Below are 25,075 nucleotides of genomic sequence, written 5' to 3'. Positions count from 1 at the left end.
AATTGCTCATCTGTATTTATTGTAGTTGAGAATGTTGACATAAATGATATAGAACCAGTTATTGGTTGATTGGTAATTGTTCCTCGAGACTGTTGAGATTTTTACATTAAATATCTTTGCTAACAACATTTTACTGCATCAAGAATGAATTACATAAGAACATAAGAACTAGGAGCAGGAGTAGGCCATCTGGCCCCTCGAGCCTGCTCCACCATTCAATGAGATCATGGCTGATCTTTTGTGGACTCAGCTCCACTTTCCGGCCCGAACACCATAACACTTAATCCCTTTATTCTTCAAAAAACTATCTATCTTTATCTTAAAAACATTTAATGAAGGAGCCTCTACTGCTTCACTGGGCAAAGAATTCCATAGATTCACAACCGTTTGGGTGAAGAAGTTCCTCCTAAACTCAGTCCTAAATCTACTTCCCCTTATTTTGAGGCTATGCCCCCTAATTCTGCTTTCACCCGCCAGTGGAAATAACCTACCCGCATCTATCCTATCTATTGCCTTCATAATTTTATATGTTTCTATAAGATCCCCCCTCATCCTTCTAAATTCCAACGAGTACAGTCCCAGTCTACTCAATCTCGCCTCGTAATCCAACCCCTTCAGCTCTGGGATTAACCTAGTGAATCTCCTCTGCACACCCTCCAGTGCCAGTACGTCCTTTCTCAAGTAAGGAGACCAAAACTGGACACAATACTCCAGGTGTGGCCTCACTAACACCTTATACAATTGCAGCATAATCTCCCTAGTCTTAAACTCCATCCCTCTAGCAATGAAGGACAAAATTCCATTTGCCTTCTTAATCACCTGTTGCACCTGTAAACCAACTTTTTGCGACTCATGCACTAGCACACCCAGGTCTCTCTGCACAGCAGCATGTTTTAATATTTTATCATTTAAATAATAATCCCTTTTGCTGTTATTCCTACCAAAATGGATAACCTCACATTTGTCAACATTGTATTCCATCTGCCAGACCCTAGCCCATTCACTTAGCCTATCCAAATCCCTCTGCAGACTTCCAGTATCCTCTGCACTTTTTGCTTTACCACTTATCTTAGTGTCGTCTGCAAACTTGGACACATATCCCTTGGCCCCCAACTCCAAATCATCTATGTAAATTGTGAACAGTTGTGGGCCCAACACTGATCCCTGAGGGACACCACTAGCTACTGATTGCCAACCAGAGAAACACCCATTAATCCCTACTCTTTGCTTTCTATAAATTAACCAATCCTCTATCCATGCTACTACTTTCCCCTTAATGCCATGCGTCTTTATCTTATGAATTGATTTAGCTGTGCAGTTTGACAAGAAATTGCAATTCCAGGTTAACTTGCCTGGTGGTACCCGACAATGTGACGGCTCCGAGATTAGATGACTTCACTTTTTTTCACCCTAAATTCAATCCTAAATTTAATTATGTTGTGCAGGTGAACTGGAATGAGTGGCTCTAAAATAACCCAATTCAGTGATCAGGTAGATCTTGTCAGATTAGCAAACTGTGACCAAACTATGTCATAGATTACAGGGCAATCGATCACATTGACACAAGGTGCCAAAAGTGGGAAAGAGAACCATTCGATGGTGCAAAAATCCCAAGGTTTGAAAAGGGCACAGGTGCAGAAAAATATGTCCACTACATAAAAAATAATGGGCTTCAGTCTAAATACAGTGCACAATCGCACAGAAATAGCAACTTGCTTTTCCCTAACATTTTGGACATACTATCCAATTGATTGTTTAAAAAAGGCATAATGTTTGATGTATTTTGGCAATAATGAGAAGATGTCTGCAGTGGGTAGATTAACCATGCCAGTATTTATGTTGGCACAAGTGAAAAATTGATCTTAAAGCCAATGTATTTGACTTCACTATTGAGCTCAGACTATATAATTGCCTATTTGGACCGAATACTTTTAGCACCATTATCTGCTCGTTTCTTGAATTCACAGCTGTCAAAATGAAGCAGAATAATAAAGCAATAAATATGACGGTATATGAATTTGAGAACACAGCTAAGGATTTTCTAATGCCAAAGCTTTCATCATCATTAACCATAAGAGTCTAATTACTAGCTAATATCTTCATTCTGTTTCATGAGACTTTTGCCTACAATTTAAGGCCAAGCAGGCAGGTGGAATGAGAGTTCGAAAACCAGCTGAAGGTACAGCTCTTGAGTTAAGACCTGGCAGAACGTTTGCACATTTGATCATCAGAGTTTTCCAAGAGAAACATCAAGTCACCACAACAGTGAGTGATGGCTCAACTCAGGGAACTACTCTATGGTAAGTGGTTTGAACAATCCAAAAGGAGGTGCTGGGGAACACTATTTGTTTGCTGTACAACCCCAATATTGTGCCTTAGCTGGAACCCAAGATCTCCCTCTACCTCATCAGTGCGAATTATTTTATTTTCCAACCAACTGGGCTGAATGAATTGCCTTAATGTCAATTGTTGGACCAAATTGAATCATGCCGTGGAGCTAATTCTGCCTTTCATTTTAACCACAACCCTCGCAACGGAAATAAAAAGGATCAGAGTGTAGAAGCAATTGTCACTTCAGTGCGAAGTGTTTAAATGAAATCAATTACACTCAGTCCACGCCATAAACCTGGCTGTCCTGCTGCCAAGTGGATGGGGTTTGTGAGTTTGCATTGTAATAGTTATTTCTTCTCTTGTAGTGAAACCTTTCCGGTGGATTTCATTTAGCTGAGGTTTAATCTGGGGCACATGACATTGCAATACTGCATTTTATTTAATCCGTTCTCCACCTTCAACATGGGGTCTCAACTTTTGACTGTTTTGGACACTCCTTTGAAACTCTGTAGGCTGCCCTATTACATTAAAGGTGTTGTGTAGTTGTAAGTTGTACTAATTCAGGGGCATTGATTTAATTTGGTAATGCTCTGGTAAATGCATTCATGTAAAGTTCTTGGGCTGTATTCTCCGGCGCCGACGCCGAAATCGCGTTCAGCGATCGGCTGGAGAATTACTGTTCCCAACCAAATCAGGGTTAGTGCCACTTTCGTGATGCTCTGCCCCTTCCAAAGCGGCGTACTCGGAGGGTGCGCCGTGCCACGTATCAATTGCCTCAGGACATAACCTGAGGCCGGCTCCCCCCGATGCTCCATCCCCGACCGGCCAGATTCCCGATGGCATCGGTTGCGTGTGGTCTCATCCGTCGGGAACTCGGCATGGCGGCTGCGGATTCAGTCCAGCGCCGCCACAGTTGGGGGAGGGCCGATCCACAGGCAGGAGGGACTTTATTAGGGGCTGGGGGCACTATGGGGGGCGGTCTGGGGTGCACAAGCCGGGGCACTATTTCGCAGGCCGGGTCCATGAGCAGCCTCCGCCATGGACTCGGAAATTCTCTGGGCCGCCGGGTACTCTACGCTGCCGGCATGCTAGCCCCTAGCAAAACGGGGAATCGGTAGCTGTTTGACACCATTTTTTCTGGGGTAAAACACCGCCTCTCCCATGCTGGCTGGGGACATAGCCTCAGAAGCAGAGAATCCAGCCTCCTTTATGAACTACTTCAATTAAGTGGTCAACTCATTTACAGTGACCGCACCAAACACCACTTTTCCAAGGATGTTCACTTGGCTTGGGCTCTGGAAGACTGGTATTCAAGAGCCAATTTCTGTTTACGATGTCCTTAGCCTGCCATGGTCCAGGTTCTTTACGCGGGCTTCTAATTCTGCCGCTGCATCAGAGTAGCTAATTTTAGTTATGTAAACACTAGAAACTGGCTCATAAACATGGGTCTTTCAGAATCCAAACTTAATCATGTTGAAATAAAAATAGCACACCAAAATATTTTGGTGCTGGGATACCAAAAGCTCTGTGTGCTCTGCCAAATGACAATGCACTCTCCTCAGGCCCATATTGATAAGCTCACTCCCAAAACTATTTATGAGAATGCCCCCCTCCCCTTTCCAGTAACTCTCAATTGTGGTTCGATGTCAAATTTAATCATGCTCGTGATGCACTTTGGGACGTTTTACTGCCTCAAGGGGGCTATATAAATGCAAGTTGTTATTGTGTGGCATATTATTAACATTTTTAAGAAGCAACTCATATCCTGGGTGCTATAAAAATCTTGCTCATATTAACTGCAGATCCCACAGCAGCTGCAATTAGAAATGTGCATATGCGGCTATTTTTTAATTCATGAGTCTTGATAGTTGTTTATGGCCACTATGGTTTCTCCAACAGGAATGCAAGATCACATAAGCCAGCAGTCAGTCAGTCAGCAACAACAACTGCCTCAATCTGCGTTACCCTTTTGGTCTTGGACTACCACTGAACAAAAATCAGCTCAGGAAAAGGCAATTTAAAGCTAAAACATGCTTGCTATTTTAGCATGGCTCTGCAGTAGCATTCCCAGGCTTTGCCTCAGAAGGTAAAGGCTTTGAACCCTTCTTGAGATAGCCCTGGCAAGAGGATGCCAGAGATCCGGCTCTGAATTCTGGGCTTGTGCCCCGTCGGGTGAGTGGCTCCCTCCCCATTCCAATGACTGTGGAAGCCCCCAAAAAACACCAGTGTGAACACAAGAACTAGAAGCCAGAATAGACCCACTCCACCATTCAAAGTGGACATGGCTGATCTTGGGCTCAAACACCATTTTCCTACCTGCTCCCCATGTCCCTTTATTCCCCGAGACAGCAAATATCTGCCTTATCCCAGCCTTAAAATGTGTTCAGTGATGGAGCATCCACAACCTTCTGGGGTCGAGCATTCAAGAGGAGCCCATCAACTGGTGTAAAGATGGCAGAGGTCACGCTGCAGCCTGTCACACTGTTGATCAGCCTATGAATCTTTGCACTGTTCTCCAAAAGAATGTGACGGCATAAAATATTAGCCAATATTCAGCCAAAGGCGTCAAAAAGGTACACAAAAGAATCTCACAGAGAAATGTCAATGACTAGCTAATATTCTAATTTTTTCTGGACTTCATGTTTATGATGCCTTTGATATATGACGCCTGAAGAAGGACCTGAGAAACTAATTATGTTGCTGGGTCTCTCGCCCAAAGGCAGCATGCCATCTTGTTTATTTTACTACACTGTTACCAACAGTAACGACATAGTCAGTAGCAGTGAGCCAAAGTGAAGCTCTGTTAAAGAGCTTGGTGTTTATGAGGGGGAAAAAATGACACCTCTGCATTGTTTTACAAACAACATTTAAATATATATATATCTGTGCTTGGGTGACAAGATCCCATTTGTTGTCCACTCCGAAAATATAAACACTGTTGGACTCCTCACCCGAGGCAACATCAGTGGCAGGAAGAAAAATTGCTCTGGTTTCTCCCACTCAGAGCTTTTCCATGTCTCACTTCTCCTTCCCTTAGACAAGTTCAAGCTGCACACTAGCAGGATTAAAAGTTCAGCTTGTACAGCACACACATCACATATTCTCCATGGGCTCTCCTTACTTTTGTTTCCTGCCATGAAATATTCCACTCAGGTTTTTTTTGGAGGGTCAGTCTCGATTGAAAAAAACAACGGTAACGACGGCATTAAATCACCCGTGCCCGTTGAAACATTGGGAAACGGAGGTTGAAGCTTGACCGTTTTGGCTCTGAATGCCCCAACCCGGCAACACACAGACAACTTTACAGAGGTTTCCAAGATGCTTTTCAATCCACCCTCCCCGCAAGAATAGTCGAGGAATCCAAATACTTCCTTGACACCAATTTAAATCTGAAAGGGCATGACATCCAGTAGCCACTAAATCTTCCTGATTTCCCCAGATATGCCACTTAAGTGCAATTGAAACATTCCTCCAGGCGGCGTGTCCTAACACTCAGCTTCACTCTCCGGCACTTCTGTCAGATCCTCCAAGTGATAGCTAATCCGTTTCTCGATGTTGTCCCCCTCCTTTTATTAAAAAAAAAGTAATCTCCACCCCCCCCCCCCCCCCACCCCCCATCCGTCACCTCGAATCAACTTCTTCTCCGCAGTGAAACTTTGTTTGGACAGAGGGACTCCCAGCACAGGACACCCCACACTCACCTGGAGGATATTGCTTGCCACTAGAATCCAGAGCAGCAGCCGCTTCATTCCTGTACAACGGTTGTAAATTCATTGAACCTTGAAGTTGAGACTTGTGCAGGTTCACAAAGGCAGGATTGCAGCAGTTTGCATTGCCGAACACGTAGTGTGATGAATGCAAATCCTCCCTGAATTTCTCCTCTGCAAATTTAGCCTTTATTAATTCTCATGTGACGTCTGGATAACTGACGAGGCATATATGTCGTCCCCCCCCTCTTTCTTCCCTCCATCTCCCCTCCCCTCCCCTCCCCTGGGTGTCTATCCCGCTCTACCCACCTCCTGTCACACACTCGGTGCATTGCTGAGAGAGCTCGGACTTCTTAAAGAGACACCGCGCCCAGCAAACGGGGATGGACTGTTCCTGTTTTGGCTGCAACTGAATTGGCGACAGATTCCGAACGGGAGACGGACAAGGGAAATACCTGGAAATGTTTGTCTTTTTTTAACGTATCGAGGAAGAATGTATCGAGAAAGTTAGGAACGGGAGATTTGGAAATGCATGCATTTATTCACAGGGTTAAGTGTGAAAATCACAGGCAGGATGACGTAACACACACATTGTCCACATCTAAACGGGGCAGACACACTCACATCTGACCAAATGCCACTTGTGCGTTAGGAAATGTTATTGCTCCTGATGTCGATACATCTTCCCCAACAGTGAAGGGAGGCGACCGGTGCCTCAACCACGTTGCAGCAAGTGGAAAATGTTCCCGGCAGGATCCAAATGTTGGTGCCGGCAGAGCCTCAAGCGGCTGGGAAGCTAGTAGTGGGATGTCAGGTAGGAAGAAAAATCAAGAGAGTTGAGGCTTGGCGGGGTGGGGGGGGGGGGGGGGGGGGGGGGAGCGGAGATGCGAATTAAAGAGCGAAGGGAGTGCGATGGGGGGAATGCGGCGAAAAAAGGAGGGATGGAGAAAAAGGCGAAGGAAAAAGTGCAAGCACAAATAGGACCGAGGGAACAGAACGTGAAGGGTGAAATGGAGAGGGAAATGATGAACGTGAAAGGAAGGGAAAACAAGGTGACGAGATAAATGGAGGAATGAATACAACAAAAGAGAATTTTATTTAAAATCTATTAGAAATGATTTTGTTTAGTCCTCCCAGCCGGGACTGTGATGGGGAGAGGCGGCTGCCCAGTCTCCCCTGTCTGACTGCTCACCCCCCACTCAACTGGCTGAAGGCTCCATCTTCTAGGCAGTTAAAAAGGCGGTAACTCAATCCTGGAGGAAGAGAGGGGGACGAGGACGAGGGGAAAGAGAGGATGAAGAAAGGGGGAAGAGAGGGAGGACGAGGAAGAGAGGGTGGAGGAACAGAGGGAAGGGGAAGAGAGGGGGAAGGGGAAGAGGAGAAAGGAGGGGGGCGGGGGAAGAACGAGGAGCGAGGAGGAGGAGGAAGAGAAGGGGAAGAGAGAGGGGAGGAAGCGAGGAGGGGGAGGAGGAGGGAGAGAAAGGGGAGTGGAAGGGGTGGTGGTCACACCAGTGGCAGGGAACCTGCTGCCGAAGGTGTGTTTTCCAGTGAAGCCTCCACATGATCATCACAATTGTTCTAATTTTCCAAAATTGAAAACGTTTTTAAAATTAGTCTCCAATACGATAAAACATACCCCATGCTTTATACTGAGAAGATTTAAAATTACATATACAGTTTATAAATGTGTTCAGGAGGAGGAGTGTTAGTTTAGGGAACATGTCCAAAAATAATCCCATCTCTTCTGTTAAAGAAAAGGCGATCAAAAGATCACCTTGCCCGTCAATTACTGATTGTAATCCCTGGGGACGATTCGAGATAAAGCGGGAATAATAAACGTTAAAAGTAAAAGGACACCGGTTCCAATCTGTGAAACCGCCCATCATTTGGAGACGTCCCCTTGCTTTACAGCTGGTCGTTATGAAGCGAAGAGCTCACACATTGGAAGGGGTTTTTGTGTCAGCCTGGTCAGAAACAGTACACGCTCCTGTCAAAAAAAAAGTCTGGTGGGATTACTTCTCTTTCAGCACTCTCAGTGGTAGCAAAACCCACTGGCGATTTAAGCACACATTCTGTCCTACTGAGGGAGTGCCTTTGAGGCGAATTGTCCTGTCTACCCTCTCAGATAATTGTAAAATATTCAATAGAGCTATTTTTGAAGAAGAGCAGAGCAGCTCTCCTGTGTCCTGGTCAACATTTATTCCTGAACCAACACCATTAAAACAGTCTTTCTGACTATTGTCATGTGATTGTTTCCAGGAGTTTGCTGTGCCCAAATTGACTGCCATGTTTCCTACCTTATAGGGCAGCACGGTGGCTCAGTGGTTAGCACTGCTGCCTCATGGCACTGAGGCCCCAGGTTTGATCCCGGCTCTGGGTCGCTGTCCGCGTGGAATTTTCACATTCTCCCCGTGTTTGCGTGGGTTTCATCCCCACAGCCCAAAAATGTGCAGGCTAGGTGGATTGAACAAACTAAATTGCCCCTTAATTGGAAAAAATGAATTGGGTACTCTAAATTAAAAAAAAATGTTTCCTACCTTCCAACAATGCCAACACTTCAAAAGTACTTCATTGGATACAGTTATTTGGGGAATCCTGAGGCCAATAAATGCAGGTCTTTTTTTGTTAGAAATCATGGGAAATTGTATGGGAACAAACACGAATAACCATTAAAGGGTGGAAAACAAAGGGGGAAAAATTCCCCTTTGCTCTTACGGTACATAATCCTTAGTAAAGCACTTCCAGGGTTTCCCCATCAACTTCTGGGAATTAGCTTTTGGGTTAACATCGGTGCCTGAATCAGAAGGTCTTCTCCTGGCAGTTTTGAATTCTGAAATCTGAAATATAAACATAAAAAGACTAGAAGTACTCAGCAGTTTAGGCAGCAACCGTGGCGAGAGAAACAAAATTCATTTTTCAAGTTGATGATCTGTCATCAGATCAACTCTTAATTTTGGGTTGACATCCATTTTCAGACTTCCCTGTCTGGGTATGGGTGGCAGCTCCTCACTGAGATTTAGTATTGGTTGTGGGAGGGTGTATGATCCCCCCCCCCTCCCCTATTGACAACTAATTACATTATTGGCTGGTATAAAGATGGCCATGGAAGAATTATTTCACTACTTTGCACAATTCTCCAAGGGGAGTGTGAAGAACACAACAACATGCAGTACTGTCACGGAAAGCGTGGCGATTACCGTTTGTCTGAACATCTGTGAAAAACATGTAACTAGTAACACATAATCAACTGAGGGCAGGCACCCCCTGTTTTTAAGAAACATGCAATTGCATAATATTCTGCACCATTTGTAATGCTATTTTCCTGCTGAATTGCAGATTACAGCTTTGCATACATTATATTTAAGTTGTGTGTCAGCTACAAGATGTTGCTGTGCACTATGTTGCCTTCTTAATCCATTGATTAAGAGGGAAGCAACACCATCAAATAGTTCAGGTGGCAGTAGTTCTGATTAAACTAAAAAAAGAAACCGGAGATGTTTCCTGAGTATTGATCTCTAGTCAGAAGTGGAAACTGGGATATAAGAAGTACAGGCTGTCTCATTTTCAGATTTTTAGTGCTGACAAAGAGTACGCACCCTAGATGTTGGCCTGCCAGTTCAGGATCTCAGCTTTGCAGAATAGTGCCCCTCCATTAATTCCAGCCTTCTAATTGTTTCTAACACAACTCAATCAGGGAGGTTTGGATGAAGTAGAGTGTAAGCTGCAAATGGTATGGTGGCCTGAGCAAATTGCCCTTTGATTACTATGTCCACGGAGATGAGGTGGAATTTCTTCTCTCAGACGATAGTTAATGTTTGGTATTTACTATCCCAGAGAGCAGTGGAGGTGGAGTCAGACAGAGTTTTGATACACAAGGGAGTCAAAGGTCAAGGGGGCCAAGCAGGAAAGTGGAGTTAAAACCACAATCAGGTTAGCTATGATTTTATTGAATGGCGGACGGAGCAGGTTTGAAGGGCCAAATTACCTAATCCTATTTTTTATGTTCTAATGTTCTTAGTTTTGTTCAGTGAGTGACCCAAGTTCTGCGGAAATTCAAGAAAGAGCCACAGGCTAATTACTAATTTCACACAGGATTAGGTAACAATCGACTACTGAAGAGAGGACATGCGGACATATGAATTAGGAGCAGGAGTAGGCCACCCAGCCCTTCATGTCTGCTCCGCCATTCAATAAGATCACGACTGATCTAAATTGAACAACAACTTCACATTCCTGCCTCCCCCCGTGAACCTTTCACACCCTTGCTCATCAAGATTCTCTCGCCTGTGTTAATGATATTCAAATATACTGCTGCAACTACCTTTTCCAAAAAAGAATTCCAAAGTCCCACAACCCTCTGAGAGAAAAGACATCTCCATTTGTGTCTTAAATGGGTGACCCCTTATTTTGAAACCATGATTCACATCCAGCCTGTCATGTCCCCTCAGGATCTTATGTGTTTCAATCAAGTCATCTCTTATTCTTCTAAACTACAATCCAGCCTGCCCATAGCCCGCTTTTCCAAAAGGGAGGTAGAGAGAAAACAGGGAACTATAGACCAGTGAGCCTAACATCAATAGTGGGTAAGTTGCTGGAGTCCATTATCAAGGATTTCATAGCACAGCATTTGGAAAACAGTGGTATAATCAGATAAAATCAGCATGCATTTACAAAAGGAAAATCAAACTTGACAAATCTACTAGAATATTTTGAAGATGTAACGTGAAGAGTTGACCAGGGAGAACTGGTGGATTTGATTTTTTTAGACTTTCAGAAGACTTTTGACAAGGTCTCACATTGCAGATGAATTTGTAAAGTTAAAGCGCATGGGATTACGGATAATGTCTTGAGATGGATAGAAAGCTGGTTGGCAGACAGGAAGCAAAAAGTTGGTATAAATGGGTCTTTTTCTGATTGGCAGGCAGTGACTACTGTGGTACTGCAGGGATCTGTGCCAAGACCCCAACTGTTCACATTATATATTAATGATTTGGACGAGGAAACTAAATGTATTATCTCCAAATTTGCAGATGATATAAAGTTGGGTGGGAGGGTGAGCTGTGAGGAGGATGCAGAGATACTTCAGCGGAATTTGGACAGGCTGAGTGAGTGGGCAGATGCATGGCAGATGGAATATACTGTGGATAAATATGAAATTATCCACTTTTGTAGCAAAATTAGGAAGGCAGATTATTATTTGAATGAGTGTAAATTGAGAGAGGTGGATACTCAGCGAGACCTTGGTGTACTCATTCATCAGTCACTAAAAGTAAGCGCGCAGGTACAGCAGGCAGTAAAGAAGGCAAATGGTATGTTGGCCTTCATAGCGAGAGGATTTGAGTATAGAAATGGCGATGTTTTGCTGCAATTGTATAGGGCATTTGTGAGGCCACAGCTGGAGTATTGTGTGCAGTTTTGGTGTCCTTATCTGAGGAAGGATGTGCTTACTACGGAGGGAGTGCAGCGAAGGTTTACCAGGCTGATTCTTGGGATGGCGGGACTGTCATATGAGGAGAGACTAAGCCGGTTAGGATTATATTGATTGGAGTTTAGAAGAGTGAGAGAGGATCTCATAGAAATTTACAAAATTCTAACAGGATTAGATAGGGTAGATTCAGAAAGAATGTTCCCGATGGTGGGGGAGTCCAGAACTATGGGTCATAATTTGAGGATAAGGGTTAAACCTTTTAGAACGGAGGTGAGGAGAACTTTCTTCACCCAGAGAGTGGTGAATCTGTGGAATTCGCTATCACAGAAAGTAGTTGAGGCCAAAATGTTGTGTAATTTCAAGAAGGAATTAGATATAGCTCTTGGGGCTAAAGGGATCAACGGATATGGGGAGAAGGCAGGATCAGGGTATTAAACTTGATGATTGGCCATGATCATAATGAATGATAGAGCAGGCTCGAACGGCTGGATGGTCTCCTCCTGCTTCTATTTTCTATATTACTATGTTTTCTCATAAGCCAACCTGCCCATTCCAGTCAACCTTCTCTGAATTGAGAAAGGAATCATTGGCAATCTAGTTGTGCTGATAGAATTTTTCATCAAGATGGAGAGTGAAGTAGTTGATTCTGAGACTAGGGGCCTGAATCTAAATAAAATAAACTAAGATTACGTGAGGCACGAGTTGGCTATGTTGGATTGGGACACATTCCTTAAAGGGATGACAGTGGATAGGCAGCAGCAAATATTCAAAGAGCGCTTGGGTGAACTGCAGCAATTGTTTATTCCTATCTGGCACAAAAGTAAAATGGGAAAGGTAGTCAAACCATGGCTTACAAAGGAAATTAGGGATAGTATTCGATCAAAGGAAGAAGCATACAAATTGGCCAAGTAAAAAAACAGACCTGAGGATTGGGAGCAGTTTAAAATTCAGCAAAGGAGGACCAAGGGATTGATTAAGATGGGGAAATAAAGAATGAGAGTAGCTTGTGGGGAACATAAAAACTGACTGTAAGAGTTTCTGTAGGTAACTGAAGAGAAAAAGATTGATGAAGAGAAATCTAGGTCCCTCACAGTCAGAATTGGGAATCTATAATGCAGGAACAAAGAAATGACTGACCAACTAAATACATACTTTGGTTCTGTCTTCACAAAGGAGGACACAAATATCATACCAGAAATGTTGGGGAACGCAGGGTTTAATGAGAGGGAGGAACTGATGGACATCAGTATTAGTAGAGAAACGATACTGGGGAAATCAGTGGGATTGAAGGCCGATAAATCTCCAGGGTTGATAATCTACATCCCAGAGTACTTAAGGAAGTGGCCCTAGAAATAATGGATGCATTGGTGGTCATCTTCCAAGATTCTATTGACTCTGGAACAGTTCCTACAGATTGGAGGGTAGCTATTGTAACTTCACTATTTAAAAAGGGAGGTAGAGAGAAAACAGGAATTATAGACCAGTAAGCCTGACGTCAGTAGTGGGGAAAGTTCTAGATTTGATTATCAAAGATTTAATAGCAGGGCACTTGGAAACCAATGACAGAATTGGATAAGGTTAGCATGGCTTTACAAAAGGAAATCATGCTTGACAAATCTACTGGAATTCTTTGAGGACTGATATTAAAACATGCTGCTGTGCAGAGAGACCTAGGTGTGCTAGTGCATGAGTCGCAAAAAGTTGGTTTACAGGTGCAACAGGTGATTAAGAAGGCAAATGGAATTTTGTCCTTCATTGCTAGAGGGATGGAGTTTAAGACTAAGGTTATGCTGCAATTGTATAAGGTGTTAGTGAGGCCACACCTGGAGTATTGTGTTCAGTTTTAGTCTCATTACTTGAGAAAGGACATACTGGCACTGGAGGGTGTGCAGAGGAGATTGACTAGGTTAATCCCAGAGTTGAAGGGGTTGGATTACGAGGAGAGGTTGAGAAGACTGGGACTGTACTCATTGGAAGTTAGAAGGATGAGGGGGGATCTTATAGAAACATATAAAATTATGAAGGGAATAGATAGGATAGATGCGGGCAGGTTGTTTCCACTGGCGGGTGAAAGCAGGACTAGGGGGCATAGCCTCAAAATAAGGGGAAGTAGATTTAGGACTGAGTTTAGGAGGAACTTCTTCACCCAAAGGGTTGTGAATCTATGGAATTCCTTGCCCAGTGAAGCAGTAGAGGCTCCTTCATTAAATGTTTTTAAGATAAAGATAGATAGTTTTTTGAAGAATAAAGGGATTAAGTGTTATGGTGTTCGGGCCGGAAAGTGGAGCTGAGTCCACAAAAGATCAGCTATGATCTCATTGAATGGTGGAGCAGGCTCGAGGGGCCAGATGGCCTACTCCTGCTTCTAGTTCTTATGTTCTTATGATAGTAATCCACTATTTCCTGATCGATCTGAAAGGTAAAAGAAGGCTATTTAGTGCAAATTTTAAGCCCCAGTTTTAATACCCATTTTAAAATGAGGATTTTAGCACTCATAACCTCAGGTCATGATAAAACACAGTTTCAACAGAGACACAAAAAGCCTGACACATGCATAAATTAATTGGAAATTAAAACAACATTTTTACTAAGCAAGATGAAAAAACTATTTTTCTAATAAACATATTTTCAAAGACAGTTTGACACTAAGAAATTAGATGTACCAGTAATCTGATCAAGGACGAAGCAGGCACCATAGCAACATGAAGGCACCATTGTTCATAATGTGGATAAAGAAAAGTCAGCAGAAAACCAGTAGAAACCAGTGTTGATAATAGCACAGAATCGCATTCCATAACATACACAAATATTCAAACATGAATCATTCAGAACCTATGTTGCACATTAAGGATTGACAGCTAACCGTCGAATCAAATACATTTGATTCTAACCCAAACCAATTAGGATGACAGAGAGATGTAGATAGATGTCTCAAGACTGATAAGATTTCCTAGAAACATGATGGTCCGTATGGCCATCTTTATTCCGGGATCATCCTACACTTTGACCTAAGTATTCGCTATCTCTATTTTTCATATTTTCATTTTTCCACTCTAACTCTTGAAGTAAATGCAAACTGTTTTGCCGTAAGCAAGAAACCATTTCTGTAATATTCTGAAAGTTAAATTGTGTACAAGTTACTTCTCTTTAAATCCTTTTGCCTTAATTGAGAATAGATTTAAGTTTCTCCTAATTGTAATCAAATAGAGGCAATAAAGATTCTTGTTTGCATCCGAGAAGTTTAACTCAAATTTCTACTGAGTTTTAGTGTCGCACGGCCTCACTAATTCTGCATGGTAGATCTCATCAATTTGGCGTAGTTCGGCAAAAGGGGAGGAGCGCTGAGACAGCGATCGGAAGAAATCGGAGAGGATCGGAAAGAATCGGAACGAGTCGGAGACGATCAAGCAGAATCGGAGGACATCGGAAGATGAAAGATCGTACCGCTAACGGAAGCCCAGAAGGACGGAAGACCCAAAGAAAAATGGCTAGACTGTTGTAAGAAACATCTTTTTTACCCATTAACAGTCTTAAATCCGCATCAAGCAGTGCTTCGACCCCTTAGAAAGGTCCTTATTACAGACTGTGTTATTCAAACGGATGCCGGTCGTAGAAACTAAAATAAAAAGGGACTGAATAGTGAATAGTCGCAGTAGTGTACAAAGATTGCACATAAACATAGTTGACGACCAAGAAATTCGGTGTAAGGCTGAGTTTATGGCGGACATGACTCCTAAAATAGTTTCAGGACCTTCAAATGGTAGAGAACTACTTCCTACAACGTCCAAGGATGGTCGCGCTGTACCGGATGTCTCTATTGACGATATATTGGGTGATCTTAGATCTTTGATTTGTAGACAATTTGGACTGTCTGATGTAGCCACAAAAATTGAATCAAAATATGATATCCCCAAAGGGCAGTGGTCCCTTGATAACATCAAGAAGGCATGGGGAAAAACCACACGCTTAAATAGAAGAAAACGAGTGAAATGGTCTTTTGCAATAATGGCACAGCTCCGCAGACAGCAAGAGATAATCGCAAAAACTTAAAGCGATCATGACCTTAAGTCCACTAAAGACCAACTAGCCACAGTTGTTGAAGAATTACGAGATGCAAAATCTCAAAAAATGAACAATGTGATCAGAATAAAACATTATTGGAAAATGAAACCTTTAAAGTTTGACAACAATCATTTCAAATTGGTGAATTACAGCATAAAAATAATTAATCAGAGTCCAAATACCAACAGTTACAAACAGAAACTGATGAAATCAAAAGTCAAAATTGTCAGTTACTCGAAGAAAGATGTGTTTTGGAAGGTGAAATGAACAATTTAAAAGGACACTTTAAAATCTTGACAAGACAATCTTGCAGCCCATAATTTGAATCAAAGCACAAACGAGAATGTTAGTTCTAAAGCTAGAGAAAGTACTCTGAGCAACATAGTTCCAACTCCAGTTTCACCTCCAAATCCAATCTCACAGCCAATTCCAATTCCTCAAACAACTCCAATTCAACAAACAGCTCCAGTTGAACAAACAGCTCCAGTTCCACAGCCAAGATCAAGTGTTAGTAATAAATCAAAACCTAATTTTCATTTGCCAATTGACTCAGATGAAGAAAGTGATGAAATAAGCGTTCCTAGAATGCAAAATACAAAAGTAATTCGATTAGCCCCTTTACGACGCAAACGTGTTAAAATTGGAAGTAAAGAAATAAAAGAAAACAATTTGACAACCACTAAAACTGTATTTGGCCATCATTGGGTACATGAGGTCGCAGACCCTGAAGAAATGGTCTAAAGATCTTCAACACCCAAAAAAGGGTGTTTTGACCACGTGGGAACAACTTCACAGATTGCAATCCATTTATCATCTCCACCCATTAGATGTTATATAAATCCTGTCTAGGCACCCGTGACAGTGTAACTCTTGGAGAAGAAGTAGAAGTTGCCCTTGGAGATGATTTGCAAAATTCAGAAGCTGGTTGGCTAGCAGTCAAAAATTGGCAATTCAAATTTCGCCCTCCGAGAACCGATTGGTCTAAAATTACAACTTGCATTCAGAAACATACTGAAGATATACAAGATTTCGAAGATAGATTTTTACATGTCTGGATAGAACATTCAGCAATGAAACTCCAAAATGAGACTGACACTTGGGATACAAGCACTTTAGGGCCAATTAAAACGGCTTTTGTAGCCGGTATTAAACCTGAAATATCTAATGCTTTGAATCTGATTTTGCCAAATTGGGCCACAACTGGTACATATCGCGATTCAGTTGACCGATGCATTCAGATAGATCGCGGCATGCAAAACCAGACAAACTTTAATACTGCAGCTGCTCAAATTCAGCCTGTGTTACCCACACCTCCAGCAGCAGCTGCTGCAGCCCCTGCAGGGATATCAGCAGTAACTACAGCCTCCCCAGAAGCATCGGGTTCCGCATGCACCCTTGCTCCATTAAGATCACATAAGAAACTTCCACGCTGTCTTTTTTGTGGTAAACTAGGGCATTGGATGGTGTCATGTTATTATAAACAACGACTCGAATAAAGAAATGATAGTGACGTGTCCAATGACTCCTTCAATACGTTTCCGCCCCGTGGCCAGACTGGCCAGTCATGTAACACGCACAGAGAAGACACACTTAGAGTTACATTCCAACAAGACACACCCAGACTTGCGTACAGGGATTCTAGACCCTCCCAGCTTGTTCCCTAGGTGTGGGTTTACAATTATGGACACATGGGTTTTTAAACACAAAACAATGTTTATTCCATGAACTCAACTTAACATCTTACATAAACATTGGATCTCTTAACACCCCTTACTTCAAAGATAACTCAGAAAATATTGCAACAGTAAATAATTCCTCAAAATGTTCCTCCAAACTTCCAAGAGTCTTAACACCTTTGAACAGAATCACATCAGGTTAAAGGCTTTACTATTATGAGTTTAAATCACCCAAATGATCCAGAGATAGTCTTTCATGGCAGAGATCCAGCTCACTGCAAACATAGACACTTTTCAAACTGTAAAAGAAAACTGCCAACTGGCTGACCTGACCTCAGCTCCACCCACTCTCTGACATCACTGTTTTCTTAAAGGTACATTGCTTAAACATCCATGTCTTAAAGGTACTCTCACATGACAACATGAATGAAATGTTGAACAGCTTAACTCCAGCTCAAAGGTGTTCTATGTTTGATTCTTCAAACAACTAATGGACCCCACTCTTGGTGATTCTTTCCATATTTCTCTACATGCACTTTTGGAACAGAAAAAGGATGGACTATTTATTTTGCTAAGAATGTGAGGTTTTCATATCGATTTTATTTTTGACACTGGAGCTGAACTTACCTGTGTTACTCAAACGTTTATTTCCCCTAACAGCAGGAAAAATTAACGTTTTTGCTGCAGGAGGAGAGTCTTTTACCCTCCGACAAACTGATCTACTGCTGTTAGAATTTGGATCACATCAACTGATGGCACCAGTTTGGGTAGGTCCGGTAACACAAGCACTTCTCGGTATGGACATCTTATCTCAACTAAATTCTTCACTTAAATTCGATAATGGAAAAATCACCTGGTCCATTAGACACATCAAAAAAGATGAGATACAAAATCACCCAATTTGGGCAAACGACAAAAATGATTGTGGCCGTTTAAAAATGGAACCAGTCACTTTCGTAGGATCCGCTCCACCTTGTACCAAACAAGGCAGCACGGTAGCACAGTGATTAGCACAGTTGCTTCACAGCTCCAGGGTCCCAGGTTCGATTCCTGGCATGGGTCACTGTCTGTGCGGAGTCTGCACGTTCTCCCTGTGTCTGCGTGCGTTTCGTCCGGGTGCTCCGGTTTCCTCCCACAGTCCAAAGATGTGCAGGTTAGGTGGATTGGCCGTGCTAAATTCCCTTTAGTGTCAAAAGGTTCGGTGAGGTTACTGGGCTACGGGGATAGGGTGGAGGTGTGGGCATAGGTAGGGTGCTCTTTCCAAGGGCCAGTGCAGACTCGATGGGCCGAATGGCCTCCTTCTGCACTGTAAATTCTATGAATACCCCATTAACAAAACTTCAATTCAAGGCATTCTACCTATAATAAAACAACTTGAAGAAAGGGGTATTTTAGTGCGCATTCACAGCTCATCAAACAGCCCTGTATGGCCTATAAAAAAGGCTAATGGCACATGGCACCTTACTATTGACTATAGAAGAGCAAATCAATTCATTGTCAGAAAAGCTCCTTTAGTGGCAGACCCATCTATGATCTTTAACCCTTTAACACCTGACCTTCAATGGTTTTCAGTCATTGACATGGCCAATGGTTTCTGGTCAGTACCACTAGCTAAGGATGTACAACCATGGTTTGCTTTTACCGTTAATCAGCAACAGTACACATGGACTAGACTACCACAAGGTTTTCACAATAGCCCAACTGTTTACCATATGGCTCTACAGGATCATCTTAGGCAACTGCCTGATCTGCCTTCCACCATTATCCAGTATGTAGATGGTGTTCTGATAGCCTCCATCAATAAAGATGATCATGAAAAAGACCTACGAGTGGTCCTGAACCACCTCAGTGATAATGGTCATAAAGCTAGCTTTGCCAAAGCACAAATTTCCCAGGAAGAAGTAATCTACTTAGGTCAGAAAATATCAAAAGGCAAACGGGAACTTACTCAGGACAGAACGGCTGCCATCAAAGCTGCAAAAGAACCCTCAACTGTTCAGGAAGTGAGTCTTTTTTGGGACTGTGTAATTTTAACAGAAATTGGATTGATTCGTACACTCAGTTAGCTCAGCCATTGAATGATCTTTTAAAAGGAAACCGGAAATCAAAAGACACAGTTAAACTCAATTCAGAACAAAAGCAATCATTCCTAAATTTGAGAAAAGCCCTGTATTCAGCACCAGCCTTAGGTATTCCAAACAACAGAAAACCTTTTACCATGTTTGTTCATGAAAAAGATAGTTATATGACTGCAGTATTAACCCAGGACCATGGTAATCAGTTAAGACCAATTGGATACTACTCCATTAAACTTGACATTGTGGCATTGGCATTTGGCAGCTGTTTATGAGCCATGGAAGCCACATGTCGAGCTGTAATGGCAACATCAGGCCTTGTCCTAGACCAAAAGCTAACCATTAAATGTCCATATTCAGTCCATTCTCTCCTGTCCATGAACAGAGTATCGCAAGTTACATCAGCTAGATGGACTAGAAAGTCAGCAGTTTTGGAAGCTAGGTGGGCAGTCACAAGCCCATAAGAAGTATTAGCTGAAGGAAGTTTGCCTCCAGGTACATCAGCTCAGCAGGCCGAATTAAAAGCCCTAACAGAAGCATGTCATGTGGCAAGAGATAAAACTGCTAACATCTATACTGACTCCAGATATGGTTTTGGAGTAGCACATGATTTTGGCCATCTGTGGAGAAAAAGAGGATTTCTCACAACAGCAGGTACACCTATCCGAAATGGAAAGGAAATACGAGATCTTCTGAAAGCTATGGCCTTGCCAAAAGAAGTATCAGTTCTAAAATGTAAAGCCCATACTCATGAGGACACTATGGAAGCAAGAGGAAATGCTCTTGCGGACCAAGCAGCAAGGGAAGCTGCCTCCCAATGGCATAAGGAATGCAATCACATTTACAAATTGGGAGTAACCACCTTATTACAGGATGGTTAGAATCAGATATTCAGCTGTATGATGACAATATTTGGAGATAAGTTCAAACTGATAAACCAGTGGCACCACTATCACTAATGCCCTTTTTAGCTCAACAAATTCATTCATGCGGACATCTACCACCTTAACAAATGATGGATCGATTCCATAGAAGTTGGTGTGATAAAGGATTCAAAAAACATGCACAATTAGTATCAAACCGTTGTGTAACCTGTCAAAAGAATAACTTGGGACCTATAACCTCATTGCCTCAATTAAGAGCTCCTGCTCCTGCAGGACCGTTCCAGGATATATAGATAGATCACATCACCCTTCCTAAATGTCAAAAATACAATGACGTCCTTGTAATAGTGGGTAAATTCTCTAGATGGGTGGAAACTGCTCCAGCTAGAAGAGTGACTGCAGCCCATACAGCCAAAATGCTATGCAAAGACTTTATTCCCAGATGGGGAGTACCAGCTAGCATTGACTCAGACAATGGAACCCACTTTACAGGTGCTGTTTGTAAGGAAGTCTGTAGACTATTAAACATTGACTGAAATTTACACTGTCCTTATCATCCACAATCAACAGGACAAGTGGAACGTATGAATCAAACTTTGAAAGAAAGACTGTCTAAATACAACCAGGAAGGCGTGAATTAGGTCCAAGCTTTGCCAATAGTATTCTGCAGTATTAGAGCTACACCAAACAGAACAACAGGCCTGAGTCCATTTGAAATCATCACAGGCAGACCAATGTCTCTGCCAGGAACTATTGATTTGCGGAAAGCAGATTGTCATTTAATGAGTGATACTTTGCTGACTTATTGTCAAAATCTAACAAATGCTGTTAGTTCTGCCTCTCAACAGGTGTTCGCTGCGTGCGGAGATCCTCCAGAAGGTGGGCACGACCTGGTGCCCGGTGAAGAAGTGTACGTCAAAAAGCTGCAGAAAGAACCCCTAGGATCGAAGTGGGAAGGACCATTCGTAATCCGATGTGCTCTCAGTTTTCGTGAACCCGGCGTGACGGCTGCGGACTGTCCAGCAGCGCCACAGTCAGGGGGGAATTGTGCTGCTCGGCGGGGGGGGGGGAGCTTCGACGAGGGTTGGGGAGACTGGTGGGAGGTGGCCTGGGGGTGACTAAGGGATGTCCAGGGGGGCACAATCTGGCAGGTCGGGTCCACGCACGCCCCTCGCCAAGGCAGCACTCCCATCCCCCCTGACGAAATACACATCCTGCCCAGTGGTGGTAGTCACACTAAGGACGTGGATTCTGAGGAGGCAACATGTCGGTCTGACCAAGATGGCCCCCATCTGCGGAAACCATAAGTTCCCACCAGCTATGCTGGACACCAAGAAATGCGACAGGACAGGGGTCGCTAACAGTCAGGGACTTTTACATGGGGGACAGACTAGCGACACTGGGAGGACTGACGGAGGAGCTGGAACTACTGACAGGACAAGAAATTAGACACCTACAGGTAAAGCACTTTCTCCGCAAGGAGACAGTAGGATACTCCAGGGCCCCGGAGACCACATTACCAGAGGACCTGATGAATACAGACAATAAGGAAGGGGGAAACTGCAGGAAAATGTACGGACAGCTACTGGACAGGGCTCGAATGCCACTGGACAAAGCCAGACAGAAATGGGGAGACGAACTGGGAACAAAAGTGGACTGGAGACTCTGAAGCGAAGCACTGAGCAGGGCCAACTCCACCTCCTCCTGCGCAAGGCCCAGCCTCATGCAGTTCAAAGTGGTGTACAGAGCATATCAGACCAGAATCAGAATGAGCAGGTTCTTCACGGACGTGGAGGATAAATGTGCACAGTGCCAAAGAGGCCGGCCAACTACACCCACATGTTTTGGGCCTGCTCCAAACTTGTAGAGTTCTGGACAGCCTTCTCCGAGGCAATGTCCAAAGTTGTGGGGGTGAGGGTGGAGCCATGCCCAAGAGTGTCAGTCTTCGGGGTATCCAAACAGCCAGAGCTACACAAGGGGAAGAAGGCCGACGCCCTAGATTTCGCTTTCCTAATTGCACACCGGAGAATCCTACTCGGCTGGCGATCAGCAGCGCCACCCACAGCTGCAGACTGGCTGGCAGACCTGGCAGAATGTCTCCACTTGGAGAGGATCAAATACACCGTCTGAGGGTCAGAAGAAGGCTTCCGCAAAGCATGGGGATAATTCGTCGGTCTGTTCCAAGACCTGTTCAAAGTCAGCAGCGAGTAGGGGAAAAAGTGAGAGATGGGAGAAGACAGACAGGAAGGGGGGAGGAAGAGAGGCGGGAACTCAGGAGAACTACAGGGAGAAGCACGGAAGCCCCACCCCCCCTACCCAAACCCGCAAGGCAGGCAACAGAAAACATAAAGGAAAGGGGGGGGGGGAGGGGAGAAGAGGAGCCAGGGGACAGTACACCCTGAACAAAAAAGAGGGATTCAAGGAGGGGCGGGGGTGGGGGAGGGGGGGTGGGTGGAGAAGGGAAGGGGGGGTGAGGAAAACACACCAGGACGGACAAAATCAATATGTATATAAGCACCACGTGGGCTGTGAATATTAAACGGAAAGGGTTACTGTGTATAAATTGAAAATACCAATAAAAATATTCTTTAAAAAAATGTATACTCATTTATATGCATCATTGCCATCGAATTCAAACATCTCATCTGGCAACATGTTTCACTTTGCCATCAATCACTACGTTGATTAGTTGTTTCGTCTGTTTGTGTTTTGTTTTTAATTCTCAGACATTCAAGATTCCACATTAAACTGAGTTAACAGGACAACCCCAAGCAGCTGGCTACTCGAGACTTCCGGAGTTTCATGTAGTGTAAGCATCCAAGTCTCCATCCTCAAAGGTCAATGTGCATGAAATAATTCTGTGATGTTCCTTGTTGCAATCTTTCTCAGATTTTGTTTTTTATCATTGACACAATAATATTGGACCCCAAACTGCTTTGTACAGCGGTTAAATTTTCAGTCGTTTTAATGTTAAATCATAAATACCTTGGGCGAGATTCTCCGACCCCCCGCCGGGTCGGAGAATCGCCGGGGGCTGGCGTGAATCCCGGGGTATTGTGTCACGAACCTTGCTATCCAAGGCGCCAAATACGCCCGTTTTAAACTATATGTCCTCCCTCACCTCTGCGCCCCCCCTGCTGCTCGGTCTGGACTTTCAGTGCAGCCACCGAAGCCTGACCCTGAAGTTCGGCGGACCGCTGCCCCAGCTCATGGTATGTAGCCTGGCGACACTCAAAGTTGCACCCCCCCCCTCTTCGCGAACCTCACCCCTGACTGTAAGCCCGTCGCCACCAGGAGTCGGCGGTACAGTGCCTAAGACATGACTTTCATCAAGGCAGAGATTCAGCGGCTACTAAAAGAAGGGGTCATAGAGGATAGCAACAGCCCTTGGAGGGCACAAGTACTGGTAGTCCGCTCCAGGGAAAAACAACGTACAGTGACCGGGGTACATCGTTCATGAGCGATGAGCTGCGTCAGTATCTGCTCAACAAGGGCATCGCTTCGAGCAGAACGACCAGCTATAACCCGCGGGGAAACGGGCAGGAGGAGAGGGAGAATGCAACAGTTTGGAAGGCTGTTCTTCTAGCCCTACGGTCAAGAAGTCTCCCAATCGCCCGCTGGCAGGAGGTCCTACCTGATGCCCTACACTCCATTAGGTCGCTCCTCTGTACGGCCACGAACGAGACCCCTCACAACCGTTTGTTTGTCTTCCCCAGGAAGTCCACCTCTGGGGTCTCGTTTCCACGTTGGCTGACGACTCCGGGACCAGTTCTACTCCAGAGGCACGTGAGGAGCCATAAGACAGATCCACTGGACGAGAGAGTCCAACTATTACACGCAAATCCTCAATATGCCTACGTCGAGCACCCCAACGGCAGGCAGGACACCGTTTCCCTGCGAGATCTGGCACCCGCTGGCTCGCTCACCGACGCCGCCCCTTCCACTGACGCACCCCTCCCCGCACCGGCTGCCGACTCCGACAGTGCCCCCCCATAGCGCCCCCCCTCCCCCCAGCCGTCACCCCGGATACCCCCTCCGCTCCAACGCGGGCAAAGGCTCAGACAACCGTGCTCCCAGATATACCACCACTGAGGACGACTGTATCCGCCGCACCACCGCCAGAGCTGAGAAGGTCGACACGGGCAATCAGACCACCCAAAAGACTGAACTTGTAATTCCACTTCACCCCTGACGGACTATGCGTTTATTTTAAACGGGTGAATGTGATGAATGATATCTATACATAGGTATCTTTAATGCGCAGGCCCCTTTAAGACCGGGTTTGGAAACCTGGGGGACTCCGCCTCCGTCACCGCCCCCAGGAAGCTGTATATAAGGTTACGTTCAGTAGGCAGCGTGCAGTGAGCAAACCTCTCGGCAGCTGTCTGGTTTTCTGGGTATTAAAGCCTTTGTATTATCAAACTCCTCTCCTGAGTCGTAATTGAGAGTATCTCACAGCACTTAATCCGTAGGCTTGTATGTTGTGGCATTTAAAGTGCTCATCTAAATACTTATTAAATTTTGTGAGTGTTCCCACCTCTACCACACTTTCAGGCAGTGAGTTCCAGATTCCCACCACCCTCTGGGTGAATCATTTTTCCTCACATTCCCTCCAAATCTCCTGACCCTTACCTTAAATCTGTGCCCCCTGATTATTGACCCCTCTGCTGAGGGGAAAGGGTCCTTCCTATCAACTCTATCTATGCCTCTCATAACTTTATACACCTCAATCAGGTTCCCCCCCCACCACCCCCCTCCCCCCCCCCCCCCCCCCCCCCCCCCCCCACAGCCTTCTCTTCTACAAGGAAAACAACCCCAGCCTATCCAGTCTCTCTTGATAGCTGAGGTGCCCCAGCCCAAGGGACATCCTGGTGATTCTCCTCTGCACCCTCTCCAGTGTAATCACTTCCTA

At 44.3% G+C, this 25,075-nt stretch overlaps 1 protein-coding gene and 1 long non-coding RNA gene across 3 annotated transcripts in view; one reads left to right on the top strand and one right to left on the bottom strand.

Annotated features, from left to right (window-relative positions):
- Nucleotides 1–6,262, bottom strand: part of LOC140385758 (CCN family member 4-like) — a 117,963-nt gene extending 111,701 nt beyond the window's left edge. The window contains exon 1 of the mRNA XM_072468238.1: nucleotides 6,033–6,262. Within this exon, the coding sequence (XP_072324339.1) occupies nucleotides 6,033–6,080 (48 nt within the window). The 5' untranslated portion in view covers nucleotides 6,081–6,262. The remainder of the gene's footprint in view (nucleotides 1–6,032) is intronic.
- Nucleotides 6,263–7,571: 1,309 nt separating this feature from the next.
- Nucleotides 7,572–24,585, top strand: LOC140385757 (uncharacterized). Of its 2 annotated transcripts, XR_011933442.1 has the most exons (3): nucleotides 7,572–14,964; nucleotides 22,890–22,972; nucleotides 23,880–24,585. It is a non-coding gene; the product is annotated as an uncharacterized lncRNA (long non-coding RNA). The 2 variants fall into 2 exon arrangements; XR_011933441.1 differs by lacking the exon at nucleotides 7,572–14,964 and having other exon boundaries at nucleotides 22,659–22,972.
- Nucleotides 24,586–25,075: the final 490 nt, after the last annotated feature.

The sequence above is a fragment of the Scyliorhinus torazame genome, chromosome 11 (assembly GCF_047496885.1).
Source record: "Scyliorhinus torazame isolate Kashiwa2021f chromosome 11, sScyTor2.1, whole genome shotgun sequence".
Classification (NCBI taxonomy): domain Eukaryota; kingdom Metazoa; phylum Chordata; class Chondrichthyes; order Carcharhiniformes; family Scyliorhinidae; genus Scyliorhinus; species Scyliorhinus torazame.
The sequence above is the reverse complement of the archived record's forward strand: the minus strand, read 5'-3'. Positions and strand labels throughout refer to the sequence as shown.